Source organism: Vipera berus, assembly GCF_964194415.1.
Source record: "Vipera berus genome assembly, chromosome: 5".
NCBI classification, from domain to species: domain Eukaryota; kingdom Metazoa; phylum Chordata; class Lepidosauria; order Squamata; family Viperidae; genus Vipera; species Vipera berus.
This window is the reverse complement of record NC_138207.1, coordinates 92,757,881-92,777,102: the sequence shown is the minus strand read 5'-3', so window position 1 is coordinate 92,777,102 and position 19,222 is coordinate 92,757,881. Positions and strand designations below refer to the sequence as shown.

The window sequence follows — 19,222 nt, the reverse complement described above, 5'->3', positions numbered from 1 at the left end:
GTTTTAAAATGGTTTTTTTGCGGAACATTAAATGCTATCTTAAAAAAAACCTATAAATTGGGATTTTATAAAATATAATGACATACAGTTTTGTGTTTGAGAGAATGGAGACATATGCAGGTGAGTGGTACAGGCAGGCCCAAGTTCAAGTGGGTACACAAATGGGTAGGTATGAGTGTGGGTGACCTCTATGGAGTTTAGGCATAGGTACAAGTGATGATATAAGTATGCTGTGGAATATTAAGATCACCATGCTACTCATGGTCTCCCTAGGACATGGGTCGGCAACCCGCGGCTCCGGAGCCGCATGCAGCTCTTTGAGCCGTCTCCTGCGGCTCCCAGCCGCCCGGTGCGCGCGCACCTCTTCGAATGGGCAGTGGTGCGCGCGCACCTCTCCAAATGGAGAGTGGCACCGCCCGTTTGGAGAGGTGCGCACGCACCTCCCCGAATGGGCGGAGGTGCGCGTGCACCTCCCCAAACCTTTGGAGAGGTGCGCGCGTACCTCCGTGCGAATGGGCAGCGGTGCCGCTCTTTGAGGAAGCTGCCGCGGCCCGTCTGCAAAGCTGCCGAAAGCGGCAGCTTTGCAGACCGGCCGTCGCCGTCGGGCAACCGGGAACCGGTTCCATCTCACTTAAAAAAAATGGCAACTGCGTGCGTCCGCGCATGTGCAAAAAACCATTTTGCGCATGCGCAAAATGTTTTTTTGCGCATGCGCGTGCATGGACACACGCACGCGGCTCCCACCTTTTTAAATTTGTGATGGAACCGGTTCCCAGTGGCTCTTTTCCTTTTTTAGGTTGCCGACCCCTGCCCTAGGAGAAGAAGCAGCAGGAGCAGTTTGCAAGATCTCCTGTTGACTTTGCTTGTGACAAGCTGGCAGGGAAGGTTGCAAATGGTGATCACATGATTTTGGGATGCTGCAATTGTTCAAAATGCAAATCTGTTGCCAAGCACCTGTATGTATTGGGGATGCTGCATGATCAAGGACCTTTTATAAGTCCCCTTTGGATGTTTGCTATATTAACAGTTGTAAGTCAAGATCTTCCTGTATTTCTTTTTGAGAAATTTTTAGTTTGTTAAAAAAAAGGTTAAAATACAAAACACCAAAATATTTTTAAAAGGACAAAAGAATAAAAAACACAACAAAAAAGACATTAAAAAGAAAAAGTGTCATAAGAAAAAGAAAGCAAGACTAACACATATACACGTAAAACCTTCCTTAGTTGAATGCTGATTAATATAATGCAATAATGTTGGTTTCCACCTCTTGCAAAACAGGCCAAAAGAATTTTAAACTATTAAACTAGTAAATCTATGTAGAAATTGTTAGCCTGTCATGTATGAACTATATTAATATCAAAATACCTAACAGAAAAAAACAATAATATTGTGAACAGTAGTCAGAGAAAGATAAGATTGAAATTCCAAAATCCTCTATTAACAACTCATAGAAAATTTACCAGGCCTTCAATCCCAAATCATCCCAAATATTAACTCCAATTGGTCCAAGATCAAATATCCATGGTTGTTTCTTTATAGCAGAGGTCCCCAACCTTTTGGGCACAAGGGACCAGTTCCATGGAGAGAGGTTTTTCCGTGGATCAGAGTGGGCATGGTTTTGTGTGCTGCCTACATCTCACCAATGGGGCTTTTTATGTTTGTGCGGACTGGTTGCTAGCATGCCATAGCCTGGTACTGGTCCATGGACTGGGGGTTGGGGACCCCTGCTTTATATCATCTCTTATCAATTTATGATTGATTGAATATAATAAGTCCAATATCCAAAGCCCATCTATCTTCCTCCAAAAAACAGATAGGGCCATTCCTGAATTAGATGTATTAAGTCCATTTCCCATTCTCCTTCAAACCCCTTAAAAAAATCATTTGCTACTTGTCCATCCAGAGCAGACATGTCAAACTCACGACGTCAAATGACGTCACGCAACGTATCAGAGCTTTTTCTCCATTGCCGCAATGGGGTGGGCATGGCTTTCCAATGATGCGTCCGGCCCATGGGCTGGCAGTTTAACACCCCTGATCCAGAGAGTTCTCTGCTATTATATAAAAGCACAGTTGCTAATCAGACTGTTTTCCCCCTTGAATGCCAGCCCCCTTCTCCTTTCTGTAATCTGATATGTTGTTGCTCAAAGCGGGGAGCAAGCAAAGAAAGCAGAGAAAATATTTTCTGACTGTTTTAATCCAAAATGTTTTTGCAGGTTAATAAAATACAAATCCAGAATCATATTGAAAGCAGGAATTGATAAGAGCAGTCAAAAAAATCAAAGCAAAAAAGGAAGTAGAAAGAATCCAGCAGGGGTTGAAATAAATCAGCATTCACCCAGCCAATTAAGCTTTAAAGATATGTACAAAAACAAAGGCTAGCAGCTGTTTGCTGAAACTACCTCATAACATTGTAAGATTGAAGTTACAGTAAACTTATATTTTTATCCCTCAAATTCATTACTGAAAAAGATACCAAAGAGGTCCTCTTTCAATAAGGAAAAGAAACAATAGTCTATAATTAATTAACCCATTATAATTTTAAAAACTCTATCTCTGAAAATCATTTTCATTATGTATCCAAATTCATAGTATCTTGCAAGCTCTGAAACTTGTGACAGTGCCAGATAAAAGTGAAGTTTGTGAACACAGATGATAGAGCTATTTTGCCAAAAACGTGCTTGCCACAGGTAATTGTATTTCTCCTTTGCTGGAAAACAAATCAGAAATAGTGCTGTGATCTTCTGATCTAAATTAATCACAGCCATGTCATATTGAGGATCATACAGAAGTTCCTGATGACAACCCAAAACATGGAGAAATAAATGCAGTTTAAATAAATGCACTTTTGTGGTTCATATTTTGAACTAAAAGCCACATCCATTCACCCATTGCCCTCAAAATTGATCTAAATTGAATTCCAGAAGAGTTTAGATTGGGGTCTGTTGCCCACATTCATCTCAACACCTCCCAACAAAGTGTCTCTAATCCATCACAAAGAGGCACTTTGTCATGCATCGCCCAGATCCTGCCATTAGAATTCTTTTTTTAATATACAAGTTTTATTGATTTTTTAATATTTACACATACATGTATTTGTGAAGCAATATGGTGGTTGGGTAGTCAAAATAACAAATAAGTTGTAAATAGTTCAGGTTGCATCAACAGGAATTCCCTCTCTGATTCCCTTAGTTATCACATAGTCAAAATATTCAGGTTAATACACTTCTAGTTGTAACCTTGTCAATTAACAAAATTTTCAATATATTTTCATTAATACTTATCAATATCCTGTTTTTAAATTTTATCTAATTGCAATAGAATATTCTAGAATAGCCTATAATATACAAAAGAAAGCTTAATTTTTGGGTAACCCACAATTCCCTATTTCAATAAAGAATAATTCTCTTGACTACAAAACTTACATTGTTCATTACAAAACATTCTTATGTTTTACCATTAAAGTCTTAACAAATCACCAATTATTAGAAAGATATTTTTTGTCTTAACCGTTCAACAATTATTAAAATACTATCTTTTATATATAAAATTCTAGATTCTATAATATAGTTCAAAAGTAACAACTAATATATTCTATAAGTCGTCTTAACCATACATCAATTGTTAAAATACTATCTTTTGATATATCATTCCAAATTCTATAATATAGTTCAGAATTATATTCTAAAAGCTTACTTTTGTTTTCCCTTACAGATCTAAAACCTAAATGTAAAATCAATTATATTTTTTAGAGATTCCCCTTAATCCATTGAAAGGTATTTTTATACTCGTGTCTTTAGGAATCCCAAAAAAGAAACAAGTTCAGTTTTTTAAATCTAACTCTTGCCTTCCTTTTGTGCCAATCAGGCTTCCCTTTTGGCATTTTAAATTCTCAAATGCATCTCCCTTTCTTCCTATACCCCTTATTTGAATCCAGGGAACGTATCCAAATGTCAATTTTGTAAGGAAAATGTCCCCTTTGTAACCATTGAAGTTTTGCTTTGATAATTCAGTTTTTGGTGATTGATGTAATATAGTTTCTCGTTAGATCAGTCAAGTCTTTTTCTTCTTCCAATTCTATCTGGGTTAGGTAGAAAGTAGTAGCTGGTGTTATGGTTATCATTTGATTAATTGAACTCTCAATATAGTGTATTTGAAGGCCTTTAGTGTCTTCACTCTTAGTATTGCTTTCTTCAGGTGCTGTTGCCTTTTGAGTTGTAAGTTTTGTTGTTGTTGTTGTTGTTGTTAGTTGCGAAGTCGTGTCCGACCCATCGCGACCCTATGGACAATGTTCCTCCAGGCCTTCCTGTCCTCTACCATCTTCTGGAGTCCATTTAAGCTCACGCCTTCTGCTTCAGTGACTCCATCCAGCCACCTCATTCTCTGTCGTCCCCTTCTTCTATTGCCCTCAATCTTTCCCAGCATTAGGCTCTTCTCCAGTGAGTCCTTCCTTCTCATTAGGTGGCCAAAGTATTTGAGTTTTAGCTTCAGGATCTGGCCTTCTAAAGAGCAGTCAGGGTTGATCTCCTCTAGGACTGACCGGTTTGATTGCCTTGCAGTCCAAGGGACTCGCAGGAATCTTCTCCAGCACCATAGTTCAAAGGCTTCAATTCTTTGGCGCTCAGCCTTTCTTATGGTCCAGCTTTCACTGCCATACATTGCAACTGGGAAGACCATAGCCTTGACTATACGCACTTTTGTTGACAGGGTGATGTCTCTGCTTTTTAGTGTGCTGTCTAGATTTGCCATGGCTTTCCTCCCCAGGAGCAAGCGTCTTTTAATTTCTTGGCTACAGTCCCCATCTGCAGTGATCTTGGAGCCCAGGAAAATAAAATCTGTCACTACCTCCATTTCTTCCCCATCTATTTGCCAGGAATTGAGAGGGCCAGATGCCATGATCTTGGTTTTCTTAATGTTTAGTTTCAACCCAAGTTTTTCACTCTCCTTCTTCACTCGCAACAAGAGGCTCTTTAGTTCCTCTTCACTTTCTGCCATTAGAGTGGTATCATCTGCATATCTTAGGTTGTTGATGTTTCTTCTGGCAATCTTAATTCCAACTTTTGATTCATCTAGCCCTGCATTTCTCATGATATGCTCTGCATATAAGTTAAATAGGCAAGGCGACAGTATACAGCCTTGCCGGACTCTTTTCCCAATTTTGAACCAATCAGTGGTTCCATGTCCAGTTCTCACTGTTGCTTCTTGGCCTGCATATAGGTTTCTCAAGAGACAAATAAGATGGTCTGGTATGCCCATCTCTTTAAGGACTTGCCACAGTTTGTTATGATCCACACAATCAAAGGCTTTAGCATAGTCAATGAAGCAGAAGTAGATGTTTTTCTGGAACTCTCTAGCTTCTCCATGATCCAGCGTATGTTGGCAATTTGATCTCTAGTTCCTCTGCCTCTTCAAAATCCTGCCTGTGCTTCTGGTAGTTCTTGATCCACATACTGCTGGAGTCTAGCTTGTAGGATTTTAAGCATAACTTTACTAGCATGAGAAATGAGTGCAATGGTGCGATAGTTTGAACATTCTTTGGCACTGCCTTTCTTTGGAATTGGAATGTAAACTGATCTTTTCCAATCCTGTGGCCACTGTTGAGTTTTCCAAATTTGCTGGCAAATTGAGTGTAGCACTTTTACTGCATCGTCTTTTAAGATTTTGAATAGCTCAGCTGGAATACTGTCACCTCCACTAGCTTTGTTGTTGCTCAGCTTTTCTAAGGCCCACTTCACTTCACATTCTAGGATGTCTGGCTCGAGGTCAGTGACCACCTCATTGTGATTATCAGGGACGTTAAGCTCATTCTTGTATAGTTCTTCTGTGTAATTTTGCCACCTCTTCTTAATCTCTTCTGCCTCTGTTAGGTCCCTGCCATTTTGGTCCTTTATCATGCCCATTTTTGCATGAAACGTTCCCTTCATCTCTCCAATTTTCTTGAAAAGATCTCTGGTCCTCCCTATTCTATTGTTTTCTTCTATTTCTTTGCATTGTTCATTTAAGAAGGCATTCTTATCTCTTCTAGCTATCTTTGGAATTCTGCATTTAATTGGGCATATCTTTCTTTTTCTCCCTTGCCTTTCGCTTCCCTCCTTTCCTCAGCTATTTGCAAAGCTTCCTCAGACAGCCATTTTGCTTTCTTACATTTCTTTTTCTTTGGGATGGTTTTGGTTGCTACCTGTTGTACAATGTTGCGAACCTCTGTCCATAGTTCTTCAGGCACTCTGTCTATCAGATCTAATTCCTTAAATCTATTTGTCACCTCTACAGGGATATGATTTAATTCATACCTGACTGGCCTAGCGCTTTTCCCTACTTTCTTTAATTTAAGCCTAAACTTTGCAACAAGAAGCTCATGGTCTGAGCTACAGTCAGCTCCTGGTCTTGTTTTTACTGACTGTATAGAGCTTCTCCATCTTTGGCTGCAGAGCATATAGTCAATCTGATTTCTGTGTTGACCGTCTGGTGATGTCCATGTGTAAAGCCGTCTCTTGGGTTGTTGGAAAAGAGTGTTTGCTATGACTATCGTATTCTCTTGACAAAATTCTATCAGCCTGTGCCCTGCTTAATTTTGTACTCCAAGGCCAAACTTGCTTGTTATTCTGGTTATCTTTTGGCCTCCTACTTTAGCATTCCAGTCCCCTATGATGATAAGGACATCATTTTTGGGTGTTAGTTCTATAAGGTGCTGTAGGGCTTCATAGAACCGGTCAATTTCATCCTCTTCAGCACTGGTGGTTGGGGCATAGACTTGGACTACTGTGATATTGAATGGTTTGCCTTGGATTCGATCTGAGATCATTCTGTCATTTTGAGGGTTATATCCCAGTATTGCTTTTCCTACTTTTTTATTGACTATGAAGGCTACTCCATTTCTTCTGAGGGATTCTTGCCCGCAGTAGTATACCTGATGGTCATCTGAATTAAATTCACTCATTCCTGTCCATTTTAGTTCGCTGATACCTAAGATGTCGATGTTTAGTCTTGTCATCTCTTGTTTGACCACGTCCAGCTTTCCTTGATTCAGTTTTGTAGTTGCCATTAAAGTTTGGACTTTAAGGTTTTCTGTAGGTTGCATTTGTTGTTCTTTGAAATCTCTTATTTTAGTGTTAGTTTCCACTTCTTCTATTTGGTTTTGGATTATCTTTTCCTCATTTAAAGTCAAAATTTGATTTGGTGACTTTGTTGTCAGATTTTTCTTGGAGTTTGGCTTTAATTTGCTCTGTCATTGCCAAAACCGTGTCCAGTATCAGTTTATAGTCAAGTGGTGGGATATATTCATCCATTTTGTTATTGTTTGCAGCTAAATCTTCCATGGAGGCTATTTTAATAAGAGTCACGGATTATCCACCTCCGAAAGAGTTGTTTTCAGTGCCAGGTGTTCCCACACTTATCTTTAAAAATAATGTCAAGGACAGCTCTGTTATTCAGTCAGCTCTCACAACAGAAAAAAGAAATTTACTTGCTGTACCAAGTTTCGCTACAAGATGTCATCAATAACATATAAAATGCAATGTAAAAAAACTTTCTTCCCCCCCCCCCAAATTAATATAGAACTTTTGTAGCATTAGTCCAATTTTTTTCCTTAATTCACAGCTTAGAGAGAAAATAGGATAGTGGATCCCCAGCAACAAATAGGAGCTTTTTAGTAAATACAGATGAAATTGCTTAATTTCTTTGCTGAATTAATTGAGTTTCTTTTAAAGCTTTAAGGCTTTAAGATTTTTTCCCAGAGTAGATATTCGCCGTTTTCTCAAAAAATGGGGAAAGAGATTTTCAGGAAAGTCCCACAGGAAGATGGTTAAGGGAATAGGAAAGGTAAAGGTCCTCCAGATTGCTTCTTAGTGCTAGGTAGTGCTTTTTGGCTTTTGGCTTTTGGCAGGGAGTGGCTTAGTGATCGGCCATCTTTATGGCCGGTCTCATCTTTGGGCCAGAAGAGATTGTCCTGGATTCAACCAGAGGGCTACCGCCCTTCCGCGATCACAGGGAAGACCTTCTCACGGTAATCGCCCCTCCAGGGTGATTTTTGATCCTTTTCAGGGTCCTCCAAAAAAGAAAGAACGGACGGCAGGAAGCGGAAACCGAAAGCCTTGCCGTCAGAATTCTATTGCCTCATTCATTCCACATCCATTTCTGGAAAACATATCTTCTGTATATTTTTCATGCTAAATCTTTCTGCCTCCATGACCTGAGCTGTGTAATTCCTACGTTATCCCCTTCCCGTGTCCCATTGCTCCAATGGGACTCCAATCCAAGAAGATTTTCAGCAAAATCATAAGAAAATGTGCAAAGTTTAAGTAACCCAATGAAATGTTTAATGATCAAGCCAGTGCTTTTTAGCCACAGTAAGATATTTGAGTTATAAAATTCACAATTTTACTGCGCCCCTGCTGGAGTCATATCTGGTAGCAACCTTCCAAACCCAGTCATTGTCCTTCCCCTCCAGCTGCATCCCTATCTACTCGCGGAAACTTTGGCTCTTGTTCCCCCACCCCCACACATACACATATCAGAAATAACCAGTTTTAGGAAAGATTTTCTCATGAAAATGCAAACACATTGTGTAAATAAATCACAGGCATAAATGTACACCCCTGAAGTGATGGCCAGCAAATTACATACTGTAGATAAATACACAGCTGTGCAGAAGTATAATTCCCCTTCCTGCAAAGCTGTCAAAAGTTATCACTTTTCTTTCTTTCTTTTTTTTTTGAAGCAGATGCCAAATCCATTCTGATTTGGCGCCTCTCAAAGCACGACAAATCACAACTCCTTCCTGCAGTTCTATCGCAGGACATTCCTGTGCTTCTGCTGGATCTGCGAAAATCATTTTTTGCTTCGTGGTCTCCAGGAGTGGTCCTTTAAGACCATCACATACTCATACTTACACACAGACATACCCACTTTTTCTTGGTCCAGAGACGCTACATTGGTCAGAAGCGTAGGGCGAGCAAGTCTTTGTTCTCTTTCAAGTAGATTTAAAATTCAAACATTAAATCCAAACAATACAGATGAGCAGTTGTTTGCTGTCACATTCCAAGACTGAAGATTGAAGTTTCAGTCAAAGCAATAATTTATATAGTCACTTATTTATATTGTTTGTACTCTTGTTCAAATCATAACATCTTGGAAGTTGTGAGACATTTTTACATGTAAAAAATTGGTGCAGACGTTACCCCTCCTTGCTCATAAGTTATCACCTCCTGCTTCATTGCCCTGCGGGCAGTGAGTTGTCCCCCTGTCCAGGGGGTGGGGGGCAACTTGTTTTGCATCTGGACAGCAGGATGACCCATTGATGCTGACCTATCAGTACCAACCCATCAGCATGGATCCATTGGCACTGGCCTGGCAGTGCTGAGCCATTGGCACAGATCTGTCAGCGCCAACTCATCTGCATTGACCCGCCTGCAACAACCCACCTGCGCTGAGTTGTCCCATTCTGCTTCAGATGGGCAGAACTGTTTCTAAGAAACAAAGGAAATAAAGCTCTTGAGAAGGCTCAACCCGAAGACTGGTTTATTGTTGCTGTACTTTTATTTTTCAATGCCTATTATTTTAGTGGCCTTTTTCAAAATCATTTTAGGGATGCGTACAGTTGCAAGAAAAAGGATGTGAACCCTTTGGGATTACGTGGAGTTTTGCATGAATTGGCCATAAAATGCGCTCTAAACGTCATGTAAGTCACAACAATAGAAAAACACAGTCTGCTTAAAATAATACTACACAAACATTAGCTGTTGTCATGTTTTAATTGAACATAAGATGGAAACATTCACAGTGCAGGGTGGAAAAAGTATGTGAACCTTTGGACTTAATAACTGGTTGACCCTCCTTTGGCAGCAATAACCTCAACCAAACGTTTCCTGTAGTTGCAGATCAGACCTGCACAAGGATCTGGAGTAATTTTGGACCACTCCTCTGCACAAAACTGTTTCAGTGTAGCAATATTCTTGGGATGTGTGGTGTGAATCGCTCTCTTAAGGTCATGCCACAGCATTTCAGTCGGGTTGAGGTCAGGACTCTGACTGGGCCACTCCAGAAGGCGTATTCTGTTCTGTTGAAGCCATTGTTTTGTTGAATTACTTGTATGCTTTGGGTCATTGTCCTGTTGCATCACCCATCCTCTGCGGAGCTTCAGTTGGCGGACAGATGGTCGTACGTTTTCCTGCAAAATGTCCTGATAAACTCTGGAATTCATTTTCCCATCAATGACAACAATCCGTCCAGGCCCTTAGGCAGCAAAGCAGACTCAAACCATGATGCTCCCTCCGCCATGTTTTACAGTGGGGATGAGGTTTTGATGTTGGTGTGCTGTGCCTTTTTTTCTCCACACATAGTGTTGTGTGTTTTTCCCAAACAACTCAATTTTGGTTTCATCTGTCCACAGTATATTTTGCCAGTAGTGCTGTGGAACATCCAGGTGCTCTTTTGCAAACTTCAAACATGCTGCAATATTTTTTTTGGACAGCAATGGCTTCCTCCGTGGTGTCCTCCCATGTACTCCATTCTTGTTTAATTTTTTCCTTATTGTAGATGTGTCAACAAAAATGTTAGCATGTGCCAGAGATTTCTGTAGGTCTTTAGCTGACACTCTAGGATTCTTCTTTACCTCATTAAGCATTATGCGCTGTGCTGTTGCAGTCATTTTTACAAGACGACCACACCTAGGGAGAGTAGCAACAGTGCTAAACTTTCTCCATTTGTAGACAGTCTGTCTTACCGTGGACACATGAACATCAAGGCTTTTGGAGATACTTTTGTAACCCTTTCCAGCTTCATGCAAGTCAACAATTCTTGATCGTAGGTCTTTTCTGCGAGGCATGGTTCACATCAGACAGTGCTTCTTGAGACCAGTAAACCCAAAACAAGTGTGTGTTTTTAAAGGGCAGGACATCTGTCAGCAACACATCCAATATCATCACACTGATTGGAGTCAAGGTTGGCTCACTCCTGGCTCCAATTAGCTCTTGGAGAAGTCATTAGGCTAGGGGTTCACATACTTTTTCCACCCTGCACTGTGAATGTTTCCATCTTATGTTCAATTAAAACATGACAACAGCTAATGTTTGTGTAGTATTATTTTAAGCAGACTGTGTTTTTCTATTATTGTGACTTACATGACATTTAGAGCGCATTTTATGGCCAATTCGTGCAAAACTCCACGTAATCCCAAAGGGTTCACATACTTTTTCTTGCAACTGTATGTGTGTATGCATGTAGGTGTTTACAGTATGCACTAGTAATGCAGTGAAAAGCAATATTGAAATAGTTTAATGAAGTACATTTTAAAGTAGTAATTTATTTGATTTATAGGTTGAAGATTTTGTAGATCCCAATGGCAAGATCTCTCTTCAGCGAGAGGAAACACCTTCTAATCGGTGGGTAACCCAGATAATGGAATAGATTGACAGAAAAGCCTGAACTTCTATATTTATATATAAAACTATTAGATATTAGAGAATATAGATGGAATCTATATCACATAGTGCAAATTTCTCTTTATTAGATTCTAGCCAGTGGGCATAGCCTTTTGTCAGTCTCACAGTTTTTGTCTGTATCTAATGTTCTGTGTCTCCTGAGGATGTTTTATCCCCATTGAGATGTTTGAGGTTCCTCCATACCTCAATTAATTTGATAGTATTTGCAATCCTTGGACTTCTAATAAAGTTGCTGATACATCTGTCTTGTGAATAAATTGGAGCATTTTGGCTGTATTAGATTTGGGACTCTTATACTGAGTTCTGTTTACAAGTTTCTCCTTCCTCCTCTATCTATAAGCATGTTTTTTTTTCTTTTGTAGGGGAGAGTCTACAGTGCTCATTTTTGTTAACTGGCTGACACTCAGTGGCACAGAACAGTCTGGTATGAGAGGACCATCCACAGAGAATCAGGAAGCAAAGAGAATGGCCCTGGAATGTATAAAGGTAATTTGGGTTCAGATAAAAGATAATGGCATATAGAGTAGAACATCAAATCTTTAATCCACTGAGTAATTGTGGCCATAAATGTATCTTTCCATTGTTGAAGGACAGATTTCTTAGCATTGAGAAATGATGGATCTGATTCTGTAGTTCAACTGTCAATGTCCATGTTCAAAAGAATATTTACATCTGAAAATATGAAACCATGTCTCAAATTATTATGTGTAGTTATAATATGATTGTTTTAAAAGATCGGAAATAGGTATTTTAATTGTCCCAAGGTCCTTTTTCAGGAGGCAACTGGACTTCCTTGTTTTTCTTTGAAGACGTTTCACTTCTCATCCAAGAAACTTTTTCACCTCTGACTAGATGGTGGGGAATGGAAGGATTTATATTCCTTGCAGACAGCTGGTCATTTGCATTCTTTTAGAGAGTCGTTCAGGCCATTTGGAGGTTTACATGTGTCCTCAGGGTCACCTAAGTACTAAAAATGTGTGTGGAGCCTTCTTGGCTGCAGGATGTTTTGTGCCCTGTGTCCCTTCACTGTTGAAGACAGGCACAGGTGGTTGGGGGAGAGTCCAGTAGTGGGATTCAAATACCTGAACATCTGGTTCTCTGGCTGGATGCAGGCCTGGGCCTCCGAGGCCTAGAACGGACTTCTGGAAGTGACATCAACACCCTTCTGGCGGACCATTTTAGGCCTGGGAAGCCTCCACTAGGCCTAGAACGGACTTCCAAAAGTGACATCCACGCACTTCTGGTGGGCTGTTCTAGGCCAGGGAGACCTCCTCCAGGCCTCCGAATCCTAGAAGGACTTCCAGAAGCAGCATGGTTTCAGCCGGTTCTCCGAACTCAACAAAATTTACCTGCCGGTTCTACTGAACCAGTGCAAACTGGCTGAATCCCACCACTGGGTGAATCTGTGTTGTCTGCATCTGAAACAGGCTTCGTCTCAATCCTGCCAAGACTGATTGGCTGTGCATATCGGCATCTCAGGTCAACCAGACCATTCCACCTTTAACGATGGGGGGGGTGAGGTGTTACCCCCCATTGATAGGGCTCGCAACTTGGGCGTCCTCCTTGACTCCCGGCTCAATTTTGAAGACCACATAGGAGCCGTGACCAGGGGGGCTTTTGCTCAGGTTCGCCTGGTGCGCCAGGTGCGACCCTACCTGGACCGAGATGCCCTATGCACAGTCACTCATGCGCTCGTGACCTCCCGTTTAGACTACTGCAACGCTCGCTACATGGGGCTGCCATTGAGGACCACTCAGAGGCTTCAGCTGGTGCAGAATGCGGGTTGTGATGGGGGTTTCCCGATACTCCCATGTAACACCTCTACTCCACGAGCTGCATTGGCTTCCGGTTGCCCTCCAGGTGAGATTCAACGTGCTGGTAATGACCTATAAAGCCCTAAATGGCTTGGGTCCGGGATATCTGAGGGAATACCTGCTGCCAGCATCAAGCTCCCTTCGTCCAGTGCGCTCCCACAGGGAGGGACCTCTCAGGGTGCCGGCGGTAAAAGATTGCGGCGGGTAACACCCAGGGGGAGGGCCTTCTCAGTGGGTGCGCCTGCCCTTTGGAACCAGCTTAGGACTGCCCCCGACCTCCATTCATTCCGCCGGGACCTGAAGACCTGGCTCTTCGAGCTCTCTGGCCCAGGCTGAGAATTTTAATTTTAATTTTAATTGGGGTTTTTTTACTTTTTCAGGGACTGTTGTAATTATTTTTAATTGTTTTTAACTTTTGTATTTCCTGTTTTAAATACCCTGTAAACCGCCCTGAGTCCTGCGGGAAAGGGCGGTATATAAATCCAATTAAATAAATAAATAAATAAACTTAAGTGCAAATGGTTCCTGTAGACTGCAATGTTTTCTGGAAGTCCATTCATACTCCCACATCATTCAAAGGGTGTTCATCCCAAAGTGCATGGCTAAATGTCTATGGAGATTCTCAGTCATCCAGGTCATGTTTATTCCAAGGTACTTTTTCAGGAGGCAACTATAAATTATAAATAAATGTATAAAGGATAAATTATTAATAAAAATGTATGCATGCATGTAGCATGGTCATGTATGCATATTACAGGTATACTGTTCTGTTTAGCAATTATTCAAATTTATGATGGTGCTGAAAAAATTGATAACCAGTCCTCACATTTATGAATGTTGTAGTCTCCTCATGATCATGTGATTGAGATTTGGGCACTTAACAACTGGTGGACATTTATGACCATCAGTCATGTGATTGCCATTTGTGTGCTTGTCAGCTGGCTTCCAACAAGCATAGTCAATGGAGAAGCCATGGTCACAGGATGTCTCATTTAATGAGCACATCACTTAGCAGTGAAGTTGTCAGTCCAAAATATGATAGTTAAGAGAGGACTATGTGTAATAATATAATAATAAAGAGATACCTTTAACATCATCAAATAATAACTGCCTTTCCTAGGACTTTGGGAAGGATGTGATAGATGGATAAAAATGCCAAATCAAATTTAACACGTGGCTGACTGTAGCAAGCAATAATAAAAGGTACCATCACCTTTGGGTGGGAGCTGAAGTTGTGTAGAACGGTAAAAATGTTATAGAATGTATTACATTAGGTTAATTAAATAAGAAGTAGAGAAGTAGTTACTTCTATCATCACTTCCATGATTATCACTTCTTGTTATAAAGGGACATTTTTGCTTTGAAAGTCAGTATTAGATATACAATATAGTAAAAGTTTAGGTAAAATTTTCCTTTTGCCCGGAAATCTTGTGTCATCCCACTATTGTTCTGATTAATGGCAGAGAGGAAAAACAGCATAATTGGCTGTTTTTAACAGTGTGCAGTGCATAACCACAGAAGCATATAATTGTTTGATTTTGTTTTATTTTTGTTACAGTTCATAGTTCTTTCAAGAAGCCATGCTCTTTAAAGCCCTGGTGGCACAGTGGTTAGCATGAAGTACTGCAGGCTATTTCTGCTGACTCCTGGCTATCAGCAATTTGGCAGTTCGAGTCTCACCAGCTCAGGGTTGACTCAGTCTTCCATCCTTCTGAAGTTGCTAAAATGAGGACCCAGATTGTTGGGGGCAATCTGCTGATTCTGTAAACCACTTAGAGAGGCCTGTAAAGCACTGTGAAGTGGTATATACAGTTGCAAGAAAAAGTATGTGAACCCTTTGGGATTAGGTGAACCCCTAGCCTAATGACTTCTCCAAGAGCTAATTGGAGCCAGGAGTGAGCCAACCTTGACTCCAATCAGTGTGATGATATTGGATGTGTTGCTGACAGCTGTCCTGCCCTTTAAAAACACACACCTGTTTTGGGTTTACTGGTCTTAAGAAGCACTGTCTGATGTGAACCATGCCTCGCAGAAAAGAGCTCTCAGAAGACCTACGATCAAGAATTGTTGACTTGCATGAAGCTGGAAAGGGTTACAAAAGTATCTCTAAAAGCCTTGATGTTCATGTGTTCATGTGTGTAAGACAGACTGTCTACAAATGGAGAAAGTTTAGCACTGTTGCTACTCTCCCTAGGTGTGGTTGTCTGTGCAAGAGCACAGCACATAATGCTTAATGAGGTAAAGAAGAATCCTAGAGTGTCAGCTAAAGACCTACAGAAATCTCTGGCACACGCTAACATTTTTGTTGACACATCTACAATAAGGAAAACACTAAACAAGAATGGAGTACATGGGAGGACACCACGGAGGAAGCCATTGCTGTCCAAAAAAAATATTGCAGCACGTTTGAAGTTTACAAAAGAGCACCTGGATGTTCCACAGCACTATTTTATACTGTGGACAGATGAAACCAAAATTGAGTTGTTTGGGAAAAACACACAACACTATATGTGGAGAAAAAAAGGCACAGCACACCAACATCAAAACCTCATCCCCACTGTAAAACATGGCGGAGGGAGCATCATGGTTTGGGTCTGCTTTGCTGCCTCAGGGCCTGGACGGATTGTTGTCATTGATGGGAAAATGAATTCCAGAGTTTATCAGGACATTTTGCAGGAAAACGTACGACCATCTGTCCGCCAACTGAAGCTCCGCAGAGGATGGGTGATGCAACAGGACAATGACCCAAAGCATATAAGTAATTCAACAAAATGGCAGAACAGAACAGAATATGCCTTCTGGAGTGGCCCAGTCAGAGTCCTGACCTCAACCCGATTGAAATGCTGTGGCATGACCGTAAGAGAGCGATTCACACCAGACATCCCAAGAATATTGCTACACTGAAACAGTTTTGTGCAGAGGAGTGGTCCAAAATTACTCCAGATCCTTGTGCAGGTCTGATCTGCAACTACAGGAAATGTTTGGTTGAGGTTATTGCTGCCAAAGGAGGGTCAACCAGTTATTAAGTCCAAAGGTTCACATACTTTTTCCACCCTGCACTGTGAATGTTTCCATCTTATGTTCAATTAAAACATGAGAACAGCTAATGTTTGTGTAGTATTATTTTAAGCAGACTGTGTTTTTCTATTGTTGTGACTTACATGATGTTTAGAGCGCATTTTATGGCCAATTCATGCAAAACTCCACGTAATCCCAAAGGGTTCACATACTTTTTCTTGCAACTGTAAGTCTAAGTGCTACTGCTATTGCTATTAATTTCTTGAGAAAAAGATGCTGGATTCAAACCAAGGAGTTCTTCTTCCTAAAATTAGAGGCAATATATTCTAGAACTTTGTGGACATTTAGGTGTTTATTGACATGTTTTTGCACTGACAATATAAGAGACAGCTTTTTGTTCCAACTGCTTCGCTTTGAATCTTGAAGGTAGGGAAATGTAACAGCTATTTTGATAAGATAAGAATAGCTGCATACAGAATGGGAATTGAAACTTCATATGTAAAACTAATTGGATAATGTGATTTATGACATGTAGATAAGGGCAGGAATTGTGTATGCTATGATGAGTTTGGGGGGAGGAGATTTCAGATTGTGGCATCCCTCCATGAGTGCCGATGTTTTGTTTCATTATTAAGACTTTTTAGATAAACAATGCTTGAAATTTATTTGAACTGTCTCATTTATTGGACCCATGACATTTATACTATGTATATTTTACAAGGTCTATCTTATGAGATTAATACTTTATTTGTCTTCTGATTTTCCACTTTACAGCAATGTGATCCAGAGAAGTTAATCACTGAGAGCAAGTTTCTGCAACTTGAGTCCCTGCAGGAATTAATGAAGGTAAGGCTTGAATTAGCCTTTCAGGCAGATTAGAAATAGGCAGGCTTGAACCAGTTGCAGAGATCTGAGAAAACTTACTCTGAGTAATGAGATTGAGTAATTGCTCATTTTAGATGGATTTGTATTGCTTACATATTAAAATAAGAAAATAATTGCTAGCTTCTTAGAATTCTGTCCCCCTAGAAATTACTTGGTGCTACATTGTCTATTTTGGTTTCATTTTCTTTCAGAGATATACAATTACCATGGTTAGCTTTTGGCTATCGTGTTTCCCCCAAAATAAGACCCACCCAGGAAATAAGACCTAGCATGATGTTTTGGGATGGGCCAAATATAAGCCCTACCGCAAAATAAGCTTCGGATGGGCGTGGCCAGCACAAGAGGTGGGAGCATGCAAAGGTCGACAGTGTCCGGCAGCAGCCACAACCCGCTGGCCCCTTGGTCCAGCATAAGTAAGTCCGGGCCAGGTGGCCACGCAGCATATCCGGATCTCCTGCCTCCTCCCACTTCTGCCTCCGCGTTTGGTCTTACCTGCACTGCACCAAGGGGCTGGTGGGCTGTGGCTGCTGCCAGACACTGTTGGCCTCCGCATGCTTGACGACTCTTGTGCATGTGCTGGGGTTGAGGCGCCTGGCCAGGCTGATCACCCTGATACCATCTTTCCCTGAACATAAGCCCTAATGTGTCTTTTAGTGTCAAATATACAAGACCGGGTCTTATTTTGGGGGGGAAACGGTAGTAATTCAAACAGGATCCTTAAGTATGACAGTATTTCTATATAGTATTTTGGATGGTTATCCTATATAGCCTTTACTGTCTGTGAAAGTTCTGGCTGAGGGTCCCAACAAAGCAAGCGCACCTGAGACATTGTGATTTCTAATGCCAGACTTTATTGAGCATAGCATACCGGCACTAATGAATAGAAAGTCAGCTCTGATTAAATTGGCACGAAAGCAGTATATTAAAAGTATAGCAACTCTCTTTCCCCTTTCCAAATTATGCTCCAGATAATTATTATGAGAAAGAATCCTCAGTTTCTAAAACAAATTCATGGATGACCTTGCAGCTCCACAGCTACAACACACATTCCATTCTCCCCACTATCCCCCCTGGTTCTGTAGGCAAGCTAAGGGATATTTATTTAGCGTATGGCTGGTCATACACAATATTAAAAGCACTTCATATTTACAAGTTAAAACAGTTAAAACAATTAAAAAGAAGCAATAATAAAACCTAAGAAGAAAACAGAAATAACATTTCAGAGTTTAATGTCGAGACACCATGAAGTTTTCCAAGCTTGACATATTCCTCATTTAGCAACTGCTTTGAACAGCAACTGTCCAGTTACAAAGGAGATGAAAAAGTAATATTACAACCAACACCCACTTTTACAATCTTTACAGCATCTCAATCATAATGCTATTACAGTCAATTAGTGTCTTGCGCCTGGCCCAATTTTTTTTCCTTTCCCCCCCCACAGAGTGGAGACATTACCAAAACAAGTTGTTTCTTCTTGAGCTGCTTATCTCCAGCATAGCATGTCCCTAAAAATGCTAGCCACACCCCTAAAAATTGCTAACCAAAAATTAATAAGCTCAGCTTTGTGACTGTAATTAATAGATTAGAATACTCCAGCCCCTTGTTACTATCTGAATGAGTCTAGTAAGTTTTATATTAAAGGCTTTTGTTTGCCTCCTAAACAGATCTGCTGAGTGTACTAAGATCTAGTGACTAGAGCACATTTCTTTTTATATGCATTTCCCATTGTGTGCTTACTGTCCTTTAATCTTTTCCTTACAATTTTCTTCTTGTTCATTATTCCAGCTCTTAGCATAAAGGGGGAGTGAAGAAAAAGTGCTCCAAGGTTTGCCCTTTTATCCAGCTTCCTCAATAGTCAAGGTCTGGAAACTTTGCCTGCCATTTAGGCTCACCCAGCCATTTGGGGTTATATCCTTCTAACATTGTAAAGCAAAGGAAAACTGAAGTGAAAATTGTAAACAGAGTCACAATGATGTGATTTTTCACTTAGTGACCACTTTGCTTTATGACCAGGTTGCCAATCCCAATTACAGTCATTAATATGCTTTTCCCAGTCTGGAATATATA

At 40.7% G+C, this 19,222-nt stretch overlaps 1 protein-coding gene across 5 annotated transcripts in view; it reads left to right on the top strand.

Annotated features, from left to right (window-relative positions):
• Positions 1 to 19,222, top strand: part of GBF1 (golgi brefeldin A resistant guanine nucleotide exchange factor 1) — a 309,656-nt gene that overhangs the window by 189,070 nt on the left and 101,364 nt on the right. For all 5 annotated transcript variants that reach the window (XM_081329572.1, XM_081329571.1, XM_081329569.1 and 2 more), the window contains exons 25-27: positions 11,314 to 11,378; positions 11,801 to 11,924; positions 17,045 to 17,116. In XM_081329572.1, coding sequence (XP_081185698.1) covers positions 11,314 to 11,378; positions 11,801 to 11,924; positions 17,045 to 17,116 — 261 coding nt within the window. The remainder of the gene's footprint in view (positions 1 to 11,313; positions 11,379 to 11,800; positions 11,925 to 17,044; positions 17,117 to 19,222) is intronic.